Source organism: Silene latifolia, chromosome Y (genome assembly GCF_048544455.1).
Source record: "Silene latifolia isolate original U9 population chromosome Y, ASM4854445v1, whole genome shotgun sequence".
Taxonomy (NCBI): domain Eukaryota; kingdom Viridiplantae; phylum Streptophyta; class Magnoliopsida; order Caryophyllales; family Caryophyllaceae; genus Silene; species Silene latifolia.
This window is the reverse complement of record NC_133538.1, coordinates 335,367,912-335,394,119: the sequence shown is the minus strand read 5'-3', so window position 1 is coordinate 335,394,119 and position 26,208 is coordinate 335,367,912. Positions and strand designations below refer to the sequence as shown.

Sequence of the window (26,208 nt, the reverse complement as noted above, 5' to 3'; positions counted from 1 at the left end):
GCCTTAGTAGAACGTGTTACCGTAATGATGGAACACGGTCTTGGTTGTATTTTGAGATCTCGTATCTCCGTTTTGGATTTTCACTTGTAATTACAGTTTTTATTAGAATGTAATTAGGTTTATATTTTGTAATTTTAATTGTAATTTTTGAGAAGACCAAAGACGGAGACCAGATGCTTACTCCCGCTACCTGGATCAAGATGGAACAACAAGACAAGCTTCTTGGGTCCAACGGTGGATTCCAAAGTTGTATTTTGTTGTTTTTATTAGGATAGGCCACACCAGGAAATTTTATTTACGTATTGCATTCAATTATTTATTTTATCGTAACGATAGTATGCATCATATTCCGCCTAAAAACCAAACCACCTAATAATTGCATGAAAACTGACACATAAAGAGGTCACGAGTTAGTTTTCTTTGACATTCGTATGTCACACGTTTTTAAGCCATCACCCAAATTAATTCATTCACGCAGACGCTAGTTATTCGTTCACTTAATATGAATTATAATTTAGTTGATGGGATCTTCCTCGTATAAACAAAAATTGAGAACGGTCTTTATAGGTCAAACTCCAATGAGTCCCTTCTTCGTCGGTAGGCATAATATGACCCCTTCTACGTCGGGTAAGTTGGAACCGATTGACCTATTTTATCTCAACACTATGGTCACTCGTACGATCCTGTGACTATGGTGGACTATAGATAGGATTTACGGAAATCTATCGACCAAGAGTTCTTCCGGAAGAATTAGCTAAACAGTTGGCTTATCAATTTACAGAAATTGAGTCTTGGGATCACTTGTATCATTCTTGAGGGAGATCAATTATGCAAGTGCGAGAGTCTACATGTTTAAAATGAATTTTAAAATAGACTTAAATCACCTCGATGAGTTGCTTATTTCGTTTTTGTTTTTCTTTCTTTTTCAGTGTAGATCACGAATCGTTAAACTCGCTAATAAACAAATGGTGGTTCTACCGATAACCCAATGCCAAGTGCCACATTGGACCGTGAGTCCTGGCTTCGGATCTTCATGAATCAGATGAATCAGTCCACTCGACTGAAGAATGATGGATCAAACTTCGCGGACTGGGAGGCGGCATTACGGAATGCTGCCGCTGCTGACGGGAAGCTCAAATATCTCTTAGAGCCCATCCCGGCAAACCCAGGTCCCACGGCTAGAGCTGCTGAAATCACCAAGTTTAATGATTTCTGTATGGAAGCGGGTGCGATTAAAAACGTACTCATTTTTGCAATGGAACCCAATTTGCAGAAACGCTTCATAGTCCATGGTGCGAACAAGATTTTCACCACGCTCACTAAAGAATTCTCGAAAGCACCGAGAATCGTGACCTATGAGCATACCACTCGCTTCTTTGATGCGAGACTCCAGAAGGGCCAACCGGTTAGCCCACACATTCTCAGCATGATTGAGAATGTCGAGAAGCTGGAGACCTTTGATTGTAAGATCAGCGAGAACATTGTGATCGACCGCATACTTCACTCACTCCACGATGGTTATTCGCAATTTAGAGCGAATTACTATATGAATGATTTGAAGAAAACTCCCCATGAACTGCACTCCCTCCTCGTACAGACCGAGAAGGACATGAAGTTCAGTGGGAGCATGAAACAGGATGTTCTCGTTGTGACAAACAAGGGAAAGGGTAAGGGCAAAGCTCAGGCAAACCTAGCAGTAGGTAAGGCGAAGTTCAAGAAGTCGGGTTCAGGTAAGAGTGGGCCTGGTGAGTCGAGCACCTCATCAGGCACGACAAAGAGCAAGAATGAAAACATGGAATGCCATCATTGCCACAAGACTGGGCATTGGAGACGCACATGTCCTGTTTATCATGAGGACTTAAAGGCAGGTCGTGTTAAACCTGTTGGTATGTCTTCCTCTTCTTCTACTTTTATTCATATGATTGAGATTAACCACGCAAGTTACGGAACTTGGGTACTTGATACTGGTTGTGGTTCTCATCTGTGTAATCATGTGCGGGGGCTCGAAACATCGAACCCCTCGTAAAGGGTGAGGTGGACTGCGTGTTGGGAATGGAGCAAGAGTGGCTCGCCATCTCAAAGGGGACATATGTGATCCAGCTTCCTAGCGGATTTGAGTTGTCATTATATGACTGCTATTATGTACCTAGTCTTTCGAAAAACATTATTTCAGTTTCTGCACTTGATAAACTTGGTTTTTCATTTGTAATAGAAAATAATACTTGCATTTTCTCATTACACGATATGATTTACGGCAAGGCAGTCTCCATGAACGGAATTTATGTTTTAGATCAGACCACGGAAATATTACACGTAATGAATAAAAAGTTAAAGGTTGGTGACAAAGATCAAACGTATCTATGGCACTGCCGTATGGGACACATTAATGAGAAACGCGTAAAACAGCTCATCAAACATGGAGCTATCTCGGCCTTTGATTTTCAATCATTTGGCACGTGTGAATCATGTCTCATCGGTAAGATGACTCGGATTTCCTTCAAAGGTGTTGGAATGCGCGCTGCTGACCTATTAGGGCTCATACACACGGATGTATGTGGTCCTATGTCAATCACCGCACGAGAAGGCTATAGGTATTTCATCACTTTCACGGATGATTTAAGTAGATATGGCTATGTCTACTTAATGAAGCACAAAAGTGAATCCTTTGAGAAATTCAAGGAATACCAGAATAGGGTACAGAACCTATTGGGTAGAAAGATTAAAACACTACGTTCAGATCGTGGTGGCGAGTATCTTTCTCACGAGTTTGATCAACACCTAAAGGACTGTGGGATTGCCCTACAGTTAACTCCACCTGGAACACCTCAGCTGAATGGTGTGTCCGAACGGAGAAATCGAACACTACTTGATATGGTTCGATCCATGATGAGTCACACCGTGTTGCCTGACTCATTGTGGGGTTATGCTCTTCTGTCAGCTACTCTAATACTTAACCGAAGTCCGTCTAAAGCTGTTGACAAGACTCCATATGAACTATGGAAGGGAACGGTCCCTAACTTGTCCTTTATACGGGTTTGGGGCTGCGAGGCTTATGTCAAGTGGAGACACGAGGATAAGCTCGGCCCGCGATCGGTCAAGACATACTTTATAGGTTATCCTAAAGGAACGCTTGGTCATTACTTCTATTCGCCAACCGAACAACGCGTTTTTGTTGCGGCTAGTGCGACATTCTTAGAGAAGGAATTTCTCGGGAATGCAAAGATTGATAGAACCTTCGACCTGTCGGAGATTCCAGAACCAAACACCGAGCAACCATTGGAGGAACTGATTCCTTCAATCCCGATCGCGGTGAATATTCCTGAGGAACCTAGGAGGTCGGGAAGAGTCTCTATTCCTCCGGACAGATACATTGGTATGGTCGAGGAACATGACATAGATGACGTTCTACTCTTAACGAGTAGTGAATCCGCAACCTATAAAGGTGCCATGACCATTTCTGACTCGAAGCTATGGCTTGAGGCCATGCAATCCGAGATGGACTCCATGTATGAGAACAACGTGTGGGATCTTGTTGACTTACCTGCTAAGGTTCGTCCCCTTCAATGCAAATGGCTTTACAAGATAAAGCATTTTGTGGAAGGTCAACAAGATATCTATAAAGCACGACTAGTTGCTAAAGGTTTCACCCAAGTGCCAGGTTTGCACTACGATGAAATTTTCGCACCCGTAGTCATGCTGCGTTCCATTCGGATTATCTTAGCGATCGCCGCTTTTCATGACTATGAAATTTGGCAAATGGACGTGAAAACCGCCTTCTTAAACGGCTTTTTGGAGGAAGAGTTGTACATGGTGCAACCTGAAGGTTTCATCGATCCACAACATCCTAAGAAAGTATGCAAACTTAAGCGTTCCATTTATGGACTTAAGCAAGCATCTCGGAGTTGGAATCATCGCTTCGACCAAGTGATTAAAGAAAATGGATTTACTCGATCGGTCGAGGAACCATGTTTATATATCAAGTCGAGTGGGAGCAAGATTGTCTTCCTAATATTGTATGTTGACGACATACTCCTGATTGGGAATGACATACCTCTCTTAACTTCGGTGAAAGTATGGTTGAAAAACCATTTCCAGATGAAAGATCTGGGAGAGGCACAAAGAATTCTGGGCATTCGTATCTATCGAGATAGATCACGACGGATGTTATCTCTCAGTCAGGAGTCTTACATAGACAAAGTCCTAGAGAGATTCAGCATGACTAACTCCAAGAAGGGGTTCCTTCCTATGGCTCTAGGGGTGCATTTGAGCAAGTCTCAGGCACCAGAGACACCGGAAGAGAAAGAGCACATGACACGGATTCCTTATGCCTCGGCAATAGGATCAATCATGTATGCCATGATATGCACACGTCCGGACGTGGCATATGCATTGAGTATGACAAGTCGATTCCAACAAAGATCCAGGTGAACCACATTGGCTGGCTGTCAAGAACATTCTTAAGTACCTACGGAGGACTAAAGATTGGGCATTGACTTATGGAGGCGATCAAAAGCTATGCGCAACCGGTTACGCAGATGCTAGCTTCCAAACGGATCGAGATGACTCGAAATCTCAGTCTGGATTCGTTTTTACTCTTAATGGCGCTGCAGTCAGCTGGAAGAGTTCGAAACAAACTGTTACAAAGAGATTCTACGATCGAGTCCGAGTACTATGCCGCGTCTCGAAGCTACAACGGAAGCGATATGGATGCGTCAATTCTTACATGGGCTCTCTGTAGTGCCTAGTTCGAATGACCCGATCACCATCTATTGCGACAATAGTGGTGCCATCTTCCAAGCTAAGGAGCCAAAGTCTAGCAACAAGTCTAGACATGTACAACGGAAAGCTCATCTAATCCGGGATTACGTGGAGCAAAAGGAAGTAGTGATAGAAAAGATTGCTACAGATGATAACATAGCAGATCCTCTCACTAAAGCATTACGACAAGATAAGCATGAAGGGCATGTTAATTCCATGGGAATTAAACGTGTTCCTAAGTTGTAGTACTCTTTTATGGATCAGATTCATTCTCTCTTGTACTCTATACGACATCATCGTTTTGATATTTTATATATATTTTGTTTTTCATGTGGATTTGTACGACAAATTTTGAACACCACAAAGTGAACTGAACGAACATTATATTTTTCAGTCCTTAATTGCCCACATGAGCTGATAACTCTGGCAATTATTTTGTGACGTTGGTTGATGGTGGGTTCAACGAGCCATAAGTCAACCGGTTGACTGACCAATCACAGAGGCGATTTATACGGATATTTCGTAGGACACAATTGTGACATCGACGTGGAGTCCTAAATGTTTTGTAACATTCGGTGCCCGGTCGTGGATAGGACCTCCATGGTGATCCAAAGAGTCGATTCTTTTGACTATCGACTGTCTCTTGAGACTAAGGCAGATTTTGGGTGACTTTGGTTTCTTTCTCACGGTCATCCGTAACAGGGGGCCAAGTAGATTTTTTCTGGGTCATTTCATGCTGTGCTTAGATCGGAAGGAGTCGAGTTGAAGGAAATATTCAGCCTTTATCAGGTACTCGATATTTCTCAGGGCCACTCGAGGAGTCAGAATCGAAATGCATGGCCATGCTCGGATACGGATTCGTTTTATCAGTTAAGTTACTCTCTAGTCGGGGAAACCACTCTAGATACAGATCGATTGTAAAATACGACCTTTGTGGATCCAGATCTGCAAATTGTTTTACATTGAGTGGGAGAAATTTTAAATGAATATGAGAATCGGTTATTGCACATACACTTGTACGGACAAGTGGGAGTTTGTTGGAGCTTGTGTCCTCCAGTTAGTGCGGATAACGTCATTGCACATGCACTTGTACGGACAAGTGGGAGCTTGTTGGGGTTGGTGTCCTTAACAGTTAGTGCAAGGACTTATAAACCTCTAAAAGGATCAAAGGGCATACTTTTGGTATTATTATCAGTTGATCCACGTTTATCAATAACGGTTGGCTTGCTAGATAAGTTTGACGTTATTGTCATACAGATGGCGGTGATCAACTGGTCCCTAAAAGTCACACCTATAGGATACGTTTGAGAGACGTGACGGTATGAAAATACAGTCATGTAGATGCCAAATCTGACTAACCAGTTAGTCCGAGTTATTTGACTAGTAATTAGTCAAAATGTGATGTTGAGATATTATATTTAATACGGATTAAATATCATGGGCTAAGGCGAATTAACCAGTTAATTCGTAAAATTAAATATAAGCGATTTATATTTAATTAATGTATATTGAATAAATTATACAATATCGTCTTTGTCGGACATGTATTAATACTTCAACTAACCCGTGTTATTAGTTGATGTTCTAATAGCCCATAACCGATGACGATAAGTAAAAACCGCGTCATATACACTTAGCGAGTTTTGGACCGGACCGCGAGCTTAAGTGAAGAGGAAATTAAAAAGCCCGCGAGCTCTCCTCTCACTCGGTTTGGCCGAGCCTCACATAGACAAAAGGAGAGTTTCTCCTCTTGTCTAACCTAATTCATTTTGCCAAAAAATTACTAGGGTTTTGAAGAGCATTCTTCTCTGAAAAACCGAGATCTCTCATCTCGAAAAACTCACATCAGTTCTCCCAATATTGCAAGGCAATCGGAGAACACCATCTAGCACAAGGGCATATCTCGGACAAGTCTTGGGTGCAACAATTAGGAGGGAATCTCGTTTGATTTCTGTTCTTTACGCCGTGCATCAAAGGACCCGAGGTTGATTCTTTATACTTATCGTTTCATTGCTGTATTTACATTTTATGACAATAATTCACATGCTAAATTTACGTTATAGTCCTAAATTTAGAGGGTCTTATACGGATATTACCCTACAGTTTCCTCGATCTGGAGAGTAACTGTTTGACCGAAAATATCTACCGTAGATACCTTCCGAGCGTGGCCATGCATTTTCAGTTCACTACTCCTCGAGTGGCCCTGAGATTTCAGATAACCCTGGCAAGGGGATGGACAATTCCTATCGCACTATTCCCTTCGAATAGCCATAGTTGATCATGACCCAAAAGATGCCCATTTGACCTCAGTTACGAAAATCGTAGAGCATAAATCAAAGTCACTCAGAAAATGTGCCACCTTGGGCGAACAGTCTCTAGTCAAAGAATCGACTTAAAAGAATACTATAGTAGCTCTTGCCACGACCAGGCTTTATAAAAATTACAAGAACTCTATAAGCGGTCACTGCCCGGCTGAGTGTCCCATACAGTCTGCCTATGTGATCGACTAGTAATCTCTTATGACTCTATGGCACTTGAACTTGTCATCAATCGCATCACACTCTAGTCACTTCGAGTCGTCACCTCATATAAGCAACTAGGGGGCAATACTATGTTAATCCAGTTCACTTTAATAGGGTTCAACGTTGTCCATACAACCTATTTGGATATAACAAAGCAATAAAAGAGTTTTTAATAAAACTCAAACGATGAATGCATTATCACATATGTAAAATTGATACCATATCAATTACTACATAATCTATAATCCATACTTAATATTGTATATAACTATACATCTCAACTCAATTGAAATGACATGACTTATCATGCTTAGCCTAGGAAAAAGCCTTGGTTAGCAAGTTTTAGCAATACTTTGCACTTTTCCTAACCTTACTATATACTATTTCCCATTCTTGTGTATAATTTTGTATTATAAGAACCTTTTTGAGTACGTGTCTAGATCCAATCTAGATATAGGCTCTCTTGACTTAAATAACTCCCACTATCCTCACAGTATGTAGGGATAAGACTTTCGGTTATTGGAACGAACTACCATAGTTCCTACAATTCATAAAATCGAATCCTTATATCATCCCTTCCTTCTTGCATATGTCATTATTGCAAGTGTGCTCAATTTTCATTGTGTATATCTCATTGTTCAACTGCCTAGGATATTTCTAGCAGATATCCTCCTTAAATAATATAGCCAAGATGGTTCTCTAACCATCCTTATGTGTTTAGAATATGGTTTTTGTGTAACTCCTTGCACATAAATCCATCTCAATTCTAAATGCTTAGCTTCATTTATTTAGCACTTCCTGAGTACTAACTAATGAAGTAAGTGGCTATATAGAGACTTCTCTAAAGGATTCGATTTGTAACTTTTCGTCATACTCCAAGTTTACGAAATTTAAGAATGGTGATACATCTTAGCGTAATGAATCAATCCCGCAGCGGAAGCATGTTGATTCAATTTCTACATGTTCAATACTTTTGAACTTGTTAAGATTCTTATTAACATAAGAACATTCATTCAACGCTAATATCCTCTTAGAACTATCTTTATAGGTCTAGATACCTTAGAGATGTATTATTCTTCTCCTAAGTCTTCCATCATTCAAAATGATCAAAATGTCCCTTACACATAAGACTAGTAACACCATATTACTCCCACTAAACTCCATGTATAAACAGAACTACTCGACAATTCGAGTAAAGTTTATCACATGATCAAAACATACAATTCAACTCCTTAACTTCTACTTAAAACTTTTTCTTAAGTTTTCATCCTACGTTAAGATAGTTGCGATTTTCAAAAACTTATGCAAGATGATTTTAAAATCCAACTGTTAAATTATATCCGAATTCAATGAGGCATTGTTGTTGCGTGCAAAACCCTTTGTCACCAACCAACCAACCTAAATAAACATTTTCATGTTTATGCTCATTTCGGACTTTTGCGGAGTTGAAACTAGATAAAGCATCTTAATAATTTACACGTTTGTTACTTTCAAAAAATAACATGACTCCTGTCCAGTTTAGATTTCGAAGAAATAATTACTGATTTTGACCAAGAGGGAACATCTTCCTATGTCTTATTTTCAGTTTGTGGCTTTTGAACCTTTTCTCCCACTCTGTCTTCAAGAAATAATCCTCTTTTCTTAATAGACAGCATCACGAGCCACAAACCCTTCGTTCTCGTGATCTTGTAGGAAAAATGAGCATATGTTTACTATCGAAACAAGCTACAATTTAGGTACCATGTCTAACCATATCTCATATGAAAAGTAGATGATTGCTTTAATCATGTTTTATTTTAGTGGAAAGTTTAAATGCCAGACAAATTTTATAATAGAAACTACCTCCAACTGTAATGTAAAGATTGAATCATATCATAATGAAAGTGAACTTGCGATACGATATCACACTCTTTTGGTGCAGCTAAAAGTCATCACTTTATTGTTCCCCATTTTAACAAAGTAATAATACTTTGGTATTATAATATGTAGGTTTTGATACTTTTTAAACATTCATTAAACTTATTCAAAGAATTTCTCTTTTTACCTCATTAAGTGGATATCAAGTATCTACCTAGTTCGTTGGTAAAAGAGATCAAGAAGTAATAACCTTTTTTCTGATTGAAATTGTATTCGACCATACACTTCAAAGTGTATATTGGGCGAATATCTTGCTCTATTCATAATCTTTTTCCAGAAAAAGTCATGAATTAACTTGCTTTGAATACAAGATTCACATAAACCACAAGATTCCCAATCAAATGGTTTGGAAGACTAGTCAAAACTAGTTTCTAAATATGATTTTCAATCGAGAATTGAGAAAGGATTGGGGTCACCAACTTGAGTCTTGTATATATGACATTTTATTTCTAGTTTGAATATAATTACCTTGATTTGTATGGTCCCACCATAAACTTAATCGTGGTATGTTAGGGCACAACACTTGTTTTAATTGCATTATAGAGAAACCCTTTTTGCGGTTTTCTACAAAAACTTGAATTATATTCTTATTTAGAGTTAGTGTACATCATAACAATTATTGAGGTACATTTCTAAATACAAAACTAAAATGAGTATACTATAACACTTATATGTCCATGGATGAAATGGCAGCTACCCTAGTTCCATTCATGTAAATTTCTGAATTTATTCTTGCTAGTCGTCACACGATAATGCCAAATATCATGAAGAAATCCACAAATTTGTATCAAATACTCATGATGTGGTAATTGGCAAGAATGCAATGTCAATTTCATAGATATTCAGGAAGGAATATGTTGGAGTCACACGACCAACTTCCTAGATCTTTACTTATTTGGAGTTTGTCTCTATTTTAGTGTCTAACATTTTCTCTTTCGAGCCTAGTTCTATCCTTAACAATTAAGATAGGTAATTTACTTCTTGTTGCTCCCACTGACTTCAAGAATTTCTACTTGATGAAGACTTATCTTCATATAAATTTCTAGTTAATCCATCACAAGGATGAACTATATTGTGGTATTTGGTCTACCAAATTAATTTACCAATTTAACATTGTTATGTTCTTAACAACTTAAGTGCTTGATGACAAGTGTTTAGGTTGAGCAATAAGGCTTTTGAACCATGGATGTAAAGAAGAAATTATCAAAACATATTTTGACTAATTATCACTTCTAATCATCCCCTTTTATAAGAAATTATATATAGGTATGTAAGGAATTTTAAGATGTTAATCTTATATTTTCATAGGACAATTCCTATTGAGTTCTATGGAATAGAATGATTCCTTTGGAGCTAGTCCACAACCTATGATACAGTTCATTTTAGAAAGAGATTCTTTGTCGTTTAGCAATAGTGGTTTAGCGGAGACTCGTGTTACAATCGAATTGATATCGTATATTAATAGGAGAAATGATAAAGAACAACATAAAATAACGAAATAGTGGGAAAAGAAAACATTCATCGTTATAATTAAAACATTTTAGCATGTTTTAACATTTATATAATGACCTTCACCCAATTATATAAATGATTCCGAGATCCAAAATTCATATTAACTTGGATGTGAGCCAACGGACCCTCTACACCTTTACTAATATAACTTGGTGGGTTAACCCTCTTAACCGATTCTACAATTAGAACTCTCGGTCGATGAATTTACGTTAAGTTCATCTTTAGCCCGAACCTATTGCGGCTACGGTCGCAAAATATCTTCGTTGAGATCAACCAAACTTTCAAAGTGTAATAACTATTTATTACCCCACTTACCCAACGTCAATTGTAAGTACCCCGGTATAATATTTCAATACCGTATTGTACCTTTATGAAATTGAGATTCATGGGTTCCTACAATTTGGTAAGGCTATGTCTGTCTCAATCTTTCAAAATGTGTGAGGTCGAGTCAATTTATTATTTATCAAATTTAAGTGAACTAAATTGTTGAACTATCGATAATTATAATTGACACGGCCGAAAACTCGATATGATATGCATGTTTAGTTTATGGCGATTTGGCAATGCATGCAACATATAATGAAAAAAAATTCAAAGCAATAAATAAATTTCCTAGTATAGCCTTCCTAAAATAGAAAATCTAATAATCTATTTACAAATTCGGAAACCAACTCCATTGGCCCATTGAACTTCAAGTGGCACGCTTCGGAAGGAAAACACCGTCTTGACCGGAACTCTTTTTCGAATGGCTCCGTCTTTACGAAACTCCGGAATTACAAAATAATAATAAATATACATAGATATTCCTATTATACATTTGTAATAAGAAAAACTAATAAAAATAAAAGTGATACGAGATCACGATAAAATTACAACCAAATCGGTATTCCCTTACATTGCGGGTAATACCGATTAAAACTAAGGCCATACTACGATAAAATTACATAATTCAAAATTACATAAATAAAATATGACATTCATCAATGAAATATGCAGCATTATTATATGATCTAACATGCCAAATTAAGTGCCAAATCGCCCTATTTAAAAATTATATCGTATATAATCCGGATTTAAGGAAATGCGTGATAATAACTTATTAAGATCAAAAATCAATGCTTAAATCAAATTTAAGCTCAAGTTAATTACCCTAACTCTCCTAGGACTCAAAAATTAGTCTTTACTCAATTTTTGACAATAATTCAACTTGGTTCTGTATTATTGCTTATTAAACATCTTTTATTCATAACAATTATGAAATAATTCCCAATAAGTCATAAAAATTTGGAAAAATTCGAAATCACATTTTTGTATATATTGGAATATAATAAATATTCCAAAAAAACTCAATAAAAGTTGCCCACAAAATATTTATAATTTACTTCATTAATAAATCATATAAATCATAACTTTTACCATTTAATTCCAAATTAAACATAAAAATTATGAAAAAATCAAAATCAAAAATTTGAACATTCTTAAATAATTTCCAGAACCTGGAAATGGAAAAATTTCAAACAAAAATTTCGAATTAACTTTTATGACTAATAAAGTTGCCCTTTTATCGATTTTATCACATAAAAATCAATAAGCATACCAAATCAATCAAAATTAATCATGCAACTTTAGATCTTATATTCATATCACATATATAACATTAGGAAAAAATTTCATGCCATAAAATTTATTTTAACTATTTTTGCTAGAAAATAGTCACTATTTATATCATTTTAACCATTAAAATTATAAATCATGCATAATAAATCACATTTATCTCAAATTTTACATACAATCTGTAAAATATGCGTGTGACATCATATTAAAATTTAATGGCCTGTTTCAAAGATTAACTATTTTTAGTCATTTAAACTTCATTGATACCATTTTTATCACATAAAAATCATAAATCATGAAATATTAATCACATTAATACGAAATTTTACATAAAATACATAAAATATTCATGTGAGGTCATACTAAAAAATCACGGCCATTAGTGAAGTTTAACTATTTTTAATAAATAAAATTTCATTTTACTCAATAAAATGTAATTATTTCACTAAAAATCATTAAATTAAGCAATAATCATCCATAAATCATCAATATGACCTAAAAATATTTTAGAACTAGAATGTATAACATGCAAAACTTTTCGTGGCTTTATCCTTATAAATCACAAAATATCTAGTTTTAATTAAGTTACATTTAACTCGGAAAAACCAAACCGATTATGCATGCAACACCAAAGATTTGATACCAATTGTTAGGTTTATATACCTATTATTAGACTCTTCTATTGATGAACTAGTTATAATATTAACTTAAGTTCATTAAGATCTAGTGCATGCATAACTAATTAAGAAATAAAATAAGAAAACAATTGTTCTTACATTGTTTTTGGTTCGAAAATAAGGGCACAAATAAGGACTCCTTCCTTATTTGTTCTTGAGCTCAAGTATTATGGATGATCCTCCTAAATCCCAAATATAGAGATCCACCACTTGTTGCACCCAAAACAAATCCCTTAAAATAATATACTAATTAACTAGATTAGTGTATTATGAAACCTTAAATAGATTCTAATATTATCTCTATTACTACACAAGTAATCCAATGTTTATGATAATATTAGATGAACAATCTAATATATTCTAAAACTAGTTTTAGAGAGAAGTGGGAGAGAAAAGATAAGAATGTATGCCTTGGAAAAAATAAGAATGAAAAATGAGAACAAAAATTCTCACAATAAAGAGGAGTGGCCGGGTGGTGTGAAGGCCATATGCCAATGCATGGCTTCCTCCTTTTCTTTTTCTCTTATCAAAACTTTAGGTATGTAAGGCTAGTATAGAGTAGGAATGATTATTGCAATTTTAACTATTAAAATAAATCACCCACTATCCTTTACAACCCCTCTATTTTTGGTCCATGTATAAAATGGACTCCCATTTTAGTTTGTCAATTTGTCATATGTCACACAATATGTTACATGTAGCATGTAACATGTTATTAATTAATATAATGCATATTTATCAAATAAATATCATTTTATACATTAATAAAATTACATATAACAAATTGTCTAGTGATTCTTGATCACATAAATAAAATGGGTCATATGATTATAATTCACAACATATTGTAATTATAATTAACCATTCATTCTTATCTCTATTGTTTCATAAACAATAATCAATTTTAGCAATAAAATCTTTTAATTACTAAAATGTTTTGGTAAATTTCTACCAATTTAGGGTTAAAGCGGTCTTAGCGTTAGGTCTATGTTACGATTTGAATGATTGTTGTATGTTATCCTGTATGAGCGATGTAAACAAAGAACACAAGCAATTTTTGGTGACGCGAAAAACCCAATGTGGGAAACAACCGCGGGGGGAGACGAAATCCCACCAATATTTTCACTATAATTCGAGAGGAAGTACAGTTTGTTCGTTTGCTATGAGTGCTAGGGTTGATTCTCGTATTTTTCGATGATCTCTCTTCTTTGCATTGAGGCTCTTTATATAGGGGAGATAAATGAGCTAGGGTTTCTTGCTTTTCCTCCAAGTTATTCCTAATTTGACACCGGGTAGGACATTGCTTCTTTGGATTTGGCAACAGATAGGACTCTCACAAGCTTCTTCCGCGCAGATCAAAGCCCACATCCTATGTTGCCCGCTGATGCTGCTACCCTGGCTCCATGATATCCTGCATCCCGCAATGCTTCCAGGCCGGCTGCCCCAAGTCAGCCCATATCCAGATTTTGGGCCTAACAGTTTGTCCCCAATTTTCTGCGAAAAGTGCAACCCTAATTATTTGAGCGGGAAATTGCAGTGTATCGTTGAGTGACTTCTCGCATACTCCATTTCAATTCACATTTCTCAAAAACCCCAACTACCTACTCCTATTTAATCTCACCCGCCCACCATTCTCTCTTTCATCATCATTTCGTCTCCTCAAACCCTTCAAATTTCCGCCTCCCCAAATCCCTTCTCGTCAACGTCCTTTCACTGTCTGTGCCGCCTCCTCCCGTCTTCTCAGGTACTTCTGCTTCTCTCTCCTCGTTTATCATGGCTAAGACCCGTTTAACATCATCCTCCTCTACCACCATCGACCTCGAAAACGATGACTTCCCTTCACAGGAAGTCCTCAAAAGACCGCATTCCGGCGACTCCCACCTAACCCAAGAGGATATACCTAGGATCAAAGCTCTGCTTGGGTTGGGTGATGATGTGGTGATCCTCATCCCCAAACTTGGTCAGAAAGCAGACGCCTTCCACGCTGGGTGGATCTGTTTGTACACTTATCCCTTCGCCCTTGGTCTTAGATTCCCTTTTCCCTTGATGATTCAGGAGTTCATTCGTTTGAACTCCTTACCCATGGCCCAAATCGCCCCTTATGCATGGAGAATCCTTTTGTCCACCGTTGCTCTGAACAACAGCCTGGGCGCTGAGATTGGATTATCAGATCTGGCCCATAGGTTTGAGTGTCGGTCACTGGGGCACGGCCCATATACATTCAGGGCCGTGGAGAAGACTGAAAACTTCCTCCAGTCGGCTGCTAAAGGGAAGGACGACGGGTGGTATGAGGATTTTTTTCTATGTCAAGCTTGATTCTCTCCCCATTCATGCTGATTACTTGTTCGAGCGCTGGATTTTTGCTAAGAGTAAGTATATTTTGCATATCCATTTTTTATTGTTCTTGTCACTTACTGTTCTTACTCTTTGATCTGATGCAGAACTCACGAACCCCGAGAAATATGAGGACGAGGATACTTCTGTTTCCAAGCTCTTTTCCATCCCTGAAGATCGCAAGTTGTTCCCCCTTTTGCTCTCTTGCTTAGCCGACTCTGCTACCGAAGAAACCATGTCTTCTGGTAAACACCCTTCAATCTCTTGGAATCTCTTGCCTCCACTGGTTCTTTATTCTGATCCCCTGCGTTCTTGTGCCCCTGCAGGAAGTGCTAGACCGTCTGCCTCTGAGATCCCGATGCGCCATGCCATGAAAAGAACTGTTGATTCCTCTAACTCCCCTGCCTCCTCAAGAAGGAGATCCTCCTCCAGACCTGCTCCAGAGCCCATTGAAGTGACCCAAATATCACGTGCACCTGGATCCCCTGTTCACACTTACGAACTGCTGCTACGCCTCCCTGCTGAGTTTGGGGACGCTGATCGTGCTAACTACTGGCCTGCACTGGAAAGGCTTCTGACCCCGGCTTGTTCTAAGGCGTTTGACTCGACTGCCCTCCAAGAAATGACCGACTTGGCTGCGGAACACTGCTTCCTGGTGAGTCTCCTTCCACTGCTTCTTTTCTTCCTTTGCCCCTGTGCTTCCATGACAAACGTTTTTTTTATTGCAGTCTCTCCAATCTTCCCTCTATCTTCTTAAGATGCTGTAGAGGGCCAAGATTGAATGTCTGGCCTCTGTGGGGAAGAACAAGGAGCTCACTGCTACCTGCTGTAAGTTGAGGGAGCAGCTCCATGCGGCTATAAAAGAGAACGAGGCACCTAAAGACCAGCTGGCGAGAACCCAGGAGGCTAATTGCGTTCTGACTGCCGGGCTGACAAAGGCAGAGGCCCGTGCTGAAGAGATGGCTGAGCTAGGCAAGAATGTAGGTGCCTATACTGCTTTTGAGGGGCGGATTGACTGCATCCGTGCCTATACCGAGGGGAGGCACACGTCCTGGAACCTGGAGAAGGAGCTGGCAGAGTTTGCTCGTGCATTTCCCAATGGCATGGATCTGAGTGCCCTGTTTCCTCCTGAAGCTGAAGCTGCTAACCCGGAGCCTGAGTATACAGCCATGGATATTTCTGGAGCCATCTCTGGGACTGTCGAGGAGATCCTGGTTGGGGAGACTGGTGATGGCGCCACTGCAACTCCTGAGGCTGTTCAGGCACCTGCAACGGAGAAGCAAACGGAGCATGGGGAGCAGAGCAATGGTCAGGAAGCAGTTATCGAGAGGATTGACCTCTCTTAAATTTTATTTCAAATTATCTGGGGACATGGCCCTGTGTGGCGCAAGTTTTGTAAAAAACTCTTTTTTTTTTCTTGTTTTGGTTCGTTTTGTGCCTGCCGGTGTGCAGGTTTTGAACTTTTGATGGCGCCTTCTAAAAGTAGCAGGTGCCCTATTTTAAAGTAGCTCTGGGCCCAGGTTTCCAGGAAGCTGACATGGCCCCAGGTGCACAACTCCTGTTTCTGGCGACAGACTTTTGATAATATATTTTACCCATGACGTAAAATATCTTATCACTAGGGTTGGCTGATTAGAGCGTACCTCCATTGAATGTTCCTGACTAACAAGGAATGTTGCGTTCCTTGTGGTTCCAGACATTTGAAATCGGTGTGTGCACTCTTTGATCGACGACATAGCTATGGGATTACTGAGTTAACGTTAAGGTATGGGCGGTCTTAGTATGCCGTACCCTGCGCGCTACCTCGGCGTATGCTCTCCATGTGGCTTGACTTAAGATAAGCGTCTTCGTAGCCTCACATGGCAGGGGCTGGACCCTTAAAGTGTTCCTCATCTGACAAGTAACCAACATTAGTATCAATGCCTTTCTTCGTAGAAGCATTTTAAGGTCCAAAGTAGCGCAAATTACCTGGTGCTATCTCATGGTGTTCCAGGGCAACACCTTGATCCAGGAAGCCACAGCCTGGACTACTTGGTTTAAAAACGACTCTACTTGACTAAAGAACAAAAAATTTTAAAAAAAGGAAAAGTTTTCTAAAACACACTGACGCCTAGAGCATATACTAACCCCCACCCTTTTTTTTTTTTTTTTTTTTTTGCTTCACGGACTTTTGAAAGGTCCTTTGTACACTAAAGTTTTGCCACTTTGTCAGACAAAGTACCGTTTCAAGTGACGGATGTTCCAGGGTTTATCCAGGATTTGACCATGCATGGTCATCAACCTGTATGCCCCATTTTTTATAACGCTTTCGACCTGATATGGCCCCTCCCATTTGTAGGCAAACTTGCCTGCTTTGTGGTTCTTGGTATTTTCGAATACCCTTCTGAGTACGAGGTCCCCTACTTCAAGGGTCCTGATTTTGACATTCTTGTTATATGTCCTTGCTACCGACTGTTTATATGATGCCATACGTATGTAGGCACTCTCTCGTAGCTCATCAACGGTATCCAGGCTCCTGGCCATTTCAACTTTATTCTGCTCTGCCGTCTGACAGCCGTATCTGTGCGTGGGTACCAGAACTTTTGAGGGTATCACTGCCTCTGCTCCATATACAAGGCTAAATGGAGTTTGGCCTGTTGCCATTTTCGGTGTTGTTCTGTCTGACCAGAGTACCAATGGTAGTTCATCTGCCCATTTTCTCCCCAACTCTTCCAGCCGTTTTCTGAGGTTCTCCACAATGATTTTGTTGCTAGACTCGGCTTGGCCGTTGGTTTGCGGATATCTGGGGGCTGATTTTCTTAGTGTTATGTTCCATCGTGCACGTAAAACCTTGAGTGTTATCTCGATATGAATCGGGACCCGTTATCGCATATGATTTCGGATGGTATCCCAAATCTGCTTATGATGTTGCGCTTGATGAAAGAGATCACCTGCCGTTCTTTTACCTCTGTCATTGCCTCTGCTTCAATCCACTTTGAGACGTAGTCGGTCATAACTAGCATATATACCCTGTTTCCTGTAGCCCTGGGCAGCTTACCCACTATGTCCATGCCCCACATCATGAACGGCCATGGAGAGATAATCGGATGCATTGGTTCTGCTGGTTGGTGGATTGCTGGAGCCGCCTTTTGACATGACTCACAGCGTTTAGCGTGATTTACGGCGTCTGTGCGTATGGTGGGCCAGAAATACCCTTGTCATAAGATTTTGTTTGATAGACTTCGTCCTCCAGCGTGGTTCCCGCATTCCCCGCTGTGCACATCTTTCAGTACTGTTTCAGCTTCCTCTTTGCCTAAGCACCTGAGGCATGGTTCTGCCAATGATTTCCTAAAGAGAATATTGTCAATCATGATATATCTAGAAGCTTTTATTCTGAAACTTTGTGCTTCCTTTCTGTCTTCAGGGAGTGTCCCATGTTCAAATATGTGTCCTCCGACAATAATGTGATCACGACTGTTGATCATGATGATCACATGTTTAAGTCTCATTATAAAGAATACAATTGGGAAGTAATATTTTACTGTCAACTGATCAACATATATCGGTAATGATTGGCTTACTAGAGTTTGACATTACTGTCGTGCGACGGTGGTGATCAGTTGATCCCCTAGGTCATACCTATAGGGCAACACTCTTAATTGATCATTTAATTAATCGTATAACGTTACGAGTTAATTAAATTACTTGAAAATTGACGGACGATTTTGGAAGTAAAATTTACATATCACATTGAAATTGATTAAAATGAGATACGGTCTGAGTATTTGAATTGTATCATTACTCAGATGAAATTATTGTTTAAAGAAACAACTAAAATTGAATGAATTATTATAAATACAATTTATTGTGATTTGTAAATTGGTAAAATATTTTGGTACAAGTAATTATGAATTACTAAGTCGATTTTTGTATATGACATATTTTTATGAATACGTTGATTTTTAATTATTAAAAATACATAACTAATTTATGTAACATATCACATGTGACATAAGACAAAATTGACAAAAATAAAATGGATTTCATTTTATGTATGTACCGAAATTAAGGGGAGGATTTGGCTAAAATTGTGTTTGTTTAAATTAGTGGAAAACATAATCATTCACTAATAGCCTAGCCATGCAACCCTAGTTTGCATTGTGAAGGCAAACAAGAGCATGCATTGGGTCTCCTTTCTTCCCTCCTCTTCCCTCCTACCCGGTTTTACCAAAGAAAAGGCAAAGGGTTTTTGTCTTATATTTTTTTGATAGCTCCCACTAAATTCCATGTCTTCACAAGATAATTTCCTAACTCCCACTCAATTCCACATATTTGGAAATTGACTTCTCAATCGAAACTTTTCAAGAATTGAAATATAAATTGCATTGCCAAGTTATTAAGATAAAACCATATATGTTCCCATCATATCCCTTCAAAATACCTATTTCGAAGAGGTCTCATTTTAACCTTACGGAAAGAGATTTTAAATCTCTAACACACTCATGTCATAATGATGTCTGGCAATGTCATTTATTAAATATAATTAATATCTAATACACATCCTTCAAAATATCCCTTTTAGAAGGATGTTTAACCAATCCATTTTCATACTGAGGTAAAGTAAAGACATCTGCGTGGTTTAAAACTTTGGCTATTGGATTTTAGAACCTTAAGTTTTGGATTTTAGAACCTTAAGTTTCCGTGTTCGACATGGAAAGGTATTTTGGATAATGGGTTGTCTTTTGGATAATGGTGACTTGGTTTGCAACCCAAGTCACCCGTTTTATCATTTTATCCTTTTGTTCTAAAATTCATGTTTAAATGCTTGTTCTTAGAAACATATAACTTAAAGTGATCTAATAGACAAATATAATGACGGGTTTCATTATATGTCCACATGCTTAAGGCTTGTGTATGATCATTTATAAAGCGATTTTGAGTCTATGAACTCTGTTAAAGGAATGTCAATCACCAAGTACACTTACGAAATCTATAACTATTAGTCAATCTATGAGATAGTTCTCCTTATACTTCAAATCATTATTTGTGTCTCATATGCTATCTTTGAATCTATAGTGTATTTATTCTAAATATATAGTGGGAGAAAAATGAGGACACAACACACGAGACAAGATAAAAAGTAGATCTATTGTGTAAATGAAGATCTACGCAAGAAAGAATGATTTGAATGAAGGTATATCTATTTACATAGTATACCAAATAGATGAGATCTATGGTCTCAAGTAAGTTCTATATGACAAAAGAGACCAAGTGAAGTAATCGAAAGAACATATTCTTATGATAACTACACGAGGAGACCAAAAGAAAGTTTTGGAACAAAATGACTAATGTAAAGTCTTAACAAGTTTTTGACTAAGTTTATGATAAATTTTGACCAATAGTTTCAATCTTGAGATTTACTTAAGAGCCTAAATGAATCAATGTAACATCCTAGTAATAAGCGATATTTATCACTAGAAGTTGCAAGGATTGATATACCGATATCTCCAATAGCCAAAGTTTTAAACCACGCAGATGTCTTTACTTTACCTCATTATGAAAATGGAATGGTTAAACATCCTTCTAAAAGGGATATTTTGAAGGATGTGTATTAGATATTAATTATATTTAATAAATGACATTGCCACACATCATTATGACATGAGTGTGTTAGAGATTTAAAATCTCTTTCCGTAAGGTTAAAATGAGACCTCTTCGAAATAGGTATTTTGAAGGGATATGATGGGAACATATATGGTTTTATCTTAATAACTTGGCAATGCAATTTATATTTCAATTCTTGAAAAGTTTCGATTGAGAAGTCAATTTCCAAATATGTGGAATTGAGTGGGAGTTAGGAAATTATCATGTGAAGACATGGAATTTAGTGGGAGCTATCATCCTTTGAATGTTTACAACTCACCACTCATTAAAGAATGACGAGCTAACACCTTCCTTCATAGAGGAAGTTTTGAGTTTTCAATTCTGGATGAAAATGGACTATGATGAATCCAATTACATCAAGGGATGTTGGATAAGTATTGGGAGATACACATCGGATCAACAGAAACATAGGTTATTCATCTAAATGAAATGGAATTGCCATTAGCAGTCATGGTCGTTCCTTGAACCTAAATATAGTTGATGACATGATTATAAGTTACTAATGTTTCTGCCATTAGAATGATCATGCACATGTCCAATGGTGAATCATATGCATAAGAGCATGATGATTCATTGGTAAGCCACAATAGAAACGTCATGAATTCTCAAGTAGAATCCGATGAGCGATTTCGGTGTTTGTCAGAATGCTCTTATATGTGTCAAGAGGTTGCGCATATTAATGAAAATCCGAGCACATGTAAGGATTTATGAGAATCCTAAATCTTTCAAGCCTAGAAAGAGAAATAAGAAGTTTTGGAAAGATACTTAGTTGAATAAGAAGTTACTCAAAACTAATCTTTCCTAACTATGCTAGGACTTGTGAGAAGTGCTAGGCTAATCATCTTGTCAAATTGTTGCAAGATTCTGCAAAACATATACCTAGTGCATTGTGTGTGGATGGAGTACTTGATCAGTACAAGTTATATCATTCACCACAAATTCGTTGGTTATGTGATAATCGATAAGGAAGTTCTTTCAAGATAAAGAACCAAAACCGAGGTCGGGAACCTTGATGTGTACTTGGTAAGATTCATGCTATGAGAGAGAACATGAATGTAAAGGAAAATGCGATTATAAGAAGTTTGAACACATGGACACATGGCATGTTAAACTTCTATTGCAATCAATAAATGTTTACACTTACGATTTGCATCACAAGGTTGTAATATGGTATTGACTACCTGAGTGTGATGTGGACATTTGTCGTTTGAGTTATTATTAACTCACCTTGTACATTGTTATATCCAAACGGGTTGTGGAGACAATTGAACCCCGTTAAAGTGAACATGGATTAACATTGTATTTGCCCATAGTTACTTACATGAGGTGACGTCTCGAAGTGACTAGAGTGTGATGCGATTGATGGCAAGTTCAAGTGCCATAGAGTCATGTTAGATGACTGGTCGATCACATAGGCAGACTGTTAGGAACATTTTGTCGGGCCTAATGACTGCTTATAGAGTTCTGGAAAATTTATATAGCCTGGTCGTGGCGAGAGCTACTATAGTATTCGAATGAGTCGATTCTTTTGACTAAAGACTATTCGCCTAAGATGGCACAGTTTCAGATTAACTTTGATTTGAGTTACTACGACCTTCGTAAATGGGGTCAAATGGGCATATTTTGGGTTATGATGGTTGTGGCTAGTCGAAGGGAATGAGTGCGATAGGAATTGTCCATCCCTAGTCAGGGTTATAACAATATCTCAGGGCCACTCGAGGAGTAATGAACTGGAAATGCGTGGCCACGCTCGGAAGGTATCTATGATAGATAAATCCGGTCAATCAGTTATTCTCGAGATCGAGGAAACCACTCTCGGTATGATCACTTGCAAGTACGACCTGAAAGACACCTTGCATTGAGTGGGAGATAGTAATAGGACAAGAGAATTGGTAACGCACACTTGTCGAGGACAAGTGGGAGATTGTTGGAATATGTGTCCTCCGACAATAATGCGATCACGACTGTTGATCATGATGTTCACATGTTTAAGTCTCATTATAAAGAATACAATTGGGAAGTAATATTTTACTGTCAACTGATCAACATATATCGGTAATGATTGGCTGACTAGAGTTTGACATTACTATCGTGCGACGGTGGTGATCAGTTGATCCCCTAGGTCATACCTATAGGGCAACACTCTTAATTGATCATTTAATTAATCGTATAATGTTACGAGTTAATTAAATTACTTGAAAATTGACGGACGATTTTGGAAGTAAAATTTACGTATAACACTGAAATTGATTAGAATGAGATACGGTCTGAGTATTTGAATTGTATTATTACTCAGATGAAATTATTGTTTAAAGAAACAATTAAAATTGAATGAATTATAAATAAAATTTATTGTGATTTGTAAATTGGTAAAATATTTTGGTACAAGTAATTATGAATTACTAAGTCGATTTTTGTATATGACGTATTTTTATTAATACGTTGATTTTTAATATGTTAAAAATACATAACTAATTTATGTAACATATGACATGTGACATAAGACAAAATTGACAAAAATAAAATGGATTCCATTTTATGTATGTACCGAAATTAAGGGGAGGTTTTGGCTAAAATTGTGTTGTTTAAATTAGTGGAAAACATAATCATTCACTAATAGCCTAGCCATGCAACCCTAGTTTGCATTGTGAAGGCAAACAAGAGCATGCATTGGGTCTCCTTTCTTCCCTCCTCTTCCTTCCTACCCGGTTTTACCAAAGAAAAGGCAAAGGGTTTTTGTCTTATATTTTTTTTGATATACACTACATGCATGAGTGTGCATTATTCATTCATTCTAACTTATCAAAAATTAAGATTTTAGAAAGAGAAAATACTTCCTCTCCTATTCTCTCCCAACCGGTTTTTGGGAGATTAAAAACCAAATTGTTTTGGGTCATTTTTCTACAAGATTAATATTGTACTAGTATCTATAATATTAATTTTAATTAAGAGAAAGCTCTGGATATAAATCCTTGGGAGAGATCCTACACTTGGGTCTTAGTTCATCCAAAAGGGAAAACTCAAGAACAAGAGAGAAAGGTGATCTCTCTTGTGCCCATTAAACCGAAAATCACAATGTAAGAACAATGTTTCTTCCTTATTTTGTTTTAATGTTTGCATGCATAAGATCAATCATTAATTTTATGACAAATTAAATTATAACATATATGAATATGTAAGTATATAGATCTACTTTTACTTCATCCCATCCCTTATCCAATTTAGGTATGGAGCCCTCCAATCTACATCCTGCTGTCCTACTGTGGAAACAAGGGTCCTGGCTCCCTGTGCATACTGCACATGTACATCCTCTTTTACCGGTCTCTGATCTGGCTCCCTCTGGATGGCTGGGGTCAACACATGGGTAATTGGTATGTTCGATAACTCTGTGGGTTGGAAGGTGGATCCTAACGTGGCCAGGGCGTCTGCCTCCACGTTCTGCTCCCGCGGCACCTGAGTTATCGTGAACGTTCTAAACTTTAACTTTTGCTCTGTGGCTATCTTCAAGTAGGCTATAATCTTTGAATCACGTGCTATGTATTCATTATTTACGTGATTCACCACAAGTAAGGAGTCATTGTATACCCTCAGGTTCCTCACCTTGAGCCCTAACGCCATCTGCATCCCAAGTACAAGGGCTTCGTACTTGGCTTAGTTGTTGGTTGCCTTGAACTCACATCTAATAGCCTGTACTATCATATCTCCTTTAGGAGATCAAAGGACTAAACCTACACCAGCCCCTCTTGCATTTGAGGCTCCATCAATGTATAGGGTCTATATTTCACCATCTTGATTCCCTGTTATTGCCAGCATTCCTTCTTCTGCCTCCCCATGGGTGGCAGGGCAGAAGTCAGAGACGAAATCTACTAGGGCTTGGGATTTTATCGCCGTTATGGGTTCAAATTGCAAGTCATAGCCACTAAGATGTACTGACCACTTAGTCATTCTGACCGAAAGTTCAGGCTTCCTCATAATAATCTTTAGTGGATAATTGGTTATGACATGGATGGTGTGAGATTCAAAGTACGGCCGCAGTTTATATGAAGCAGTAACCAAAGCCAATGCTAGTTTTTCGAAAGAAGTGTACCTGGTCTCTGCAGGAAGCAGAGACTTGCTAATGTAATATACGGGATGCTGCACTCCCTCCTGTTCTTTGACTAAGACCGCGCTTACAGCTGCTTCCGTGACTGAAAGGTATAAGAATAGTGGTTCCCCTTGCTCTGGCTTTGCGAGCAACGCTGGTGTGCTTAAGTAGCTTTTGAGTTCTTCGAACGCTTTTTCATGTTCTTCAGTCCATACGAATTTCTGACTCTTCCACAATATATCATAGAACAGCTTGCACCTTTTCGAGGCCCTTGATATGAACGTATTTAGGGTCGCCACCTTCCCTGCTAACCTTTGCACGTCCTTTGGCTTCTGGGGTGATTCCAGATGGAGTATTGCTCTTATCTGTTCTTTGCTTGCCTCAATTCCCCTCTGGGTCACCATATACCCTAGGAATTTTTCTGAAGACACCCCAAACGAGCACTTGGACGGATTAAGTTTCATTTTAAACTACCTTAACGTTTGGAAGGTGTCCGTCAAGTGCTCCATGTGCATTTCTGCTTTTTTGGACTTCACCACCATGTCGTCTATGTATACTTCCATGGTCTTTCCTATTTGCTGCTTGAACATTTTATTTACCAACCGTTGGTAAGTGGACCCAGCGTTCTTCAGGCCAAAGGGCATGACCTTGTAACAATATATGCCTCTTTCTGACATGAATGTTGTTTTCTCTTGATCTTGCGGACATATCTTGATCTGATTATAACCGCTCCAGGCATCGAGGAAAGTGAGCACTTCGTGTCCCGCAGTAGCGTCCACCATTGCATCGATATGTGGCAGTGGGAAGGGATCCTTAGGACAAGCTTTGTTTAGATCTGTGAAGTCTACATACACCCTCCATTTGCCGTTCTTCTTGGGCACCACTACTACATTAGAGAGCCACTCAGGGTAGCTAACTTCCCTAATTTTATCTGCTGCCAGGAGGCTGTCTACTTCCTTGTTAATGACCTCATTTCTTTCTACCGCAAATTTTCTTCTCTTCTGCTGTACCGGGGTGCAGCTTGGGTTCACTCTTAATTTATGTGAAATAACGGATGGGTCTATGCCTACCATATCATTGTGGGACCAAGCGAAGTAGTCCATGTTGTTCTTGAGAAATTGAATCAGCTGGCTGCGCAGCTCTTCAC

At 38.3% G+C, this 26,208-nt stretch overlaps 1 protein-coding gene across 1 annotated transcript; it reads right to left on the bottom strand.

Moving 5' to 3' along the window:
- Nucleotides 1-24,172: 24,172 nt before the first annotated feature.
- Nucleotides 24,173-24,595, bottom strand: LOC141631437 (uncharacterized). Its single transcript, XM_074444107.1, has one exon. The coding sequence runs from the start codon at nucleotides 24,593-24,595 to the stop codon at nucleotides 24,173-24,175; it is 423 nt and encodes a 140-aa protein (XP_074300208.1).
- Between the last annotated feature and the right edge of the window lie 1,613 nt (nucleotides 24,596-26,208).

Bases quoted from the DNA above. Each gene is read 5' to 3' on its own strand.
- LOC141631437 (XM_074444107.1), bottom strand. From the start codon at position 24,595: ATGGCGTTAGGGCTCAAGGTGAGGAACCTGAGGGTATACAATGACTCC.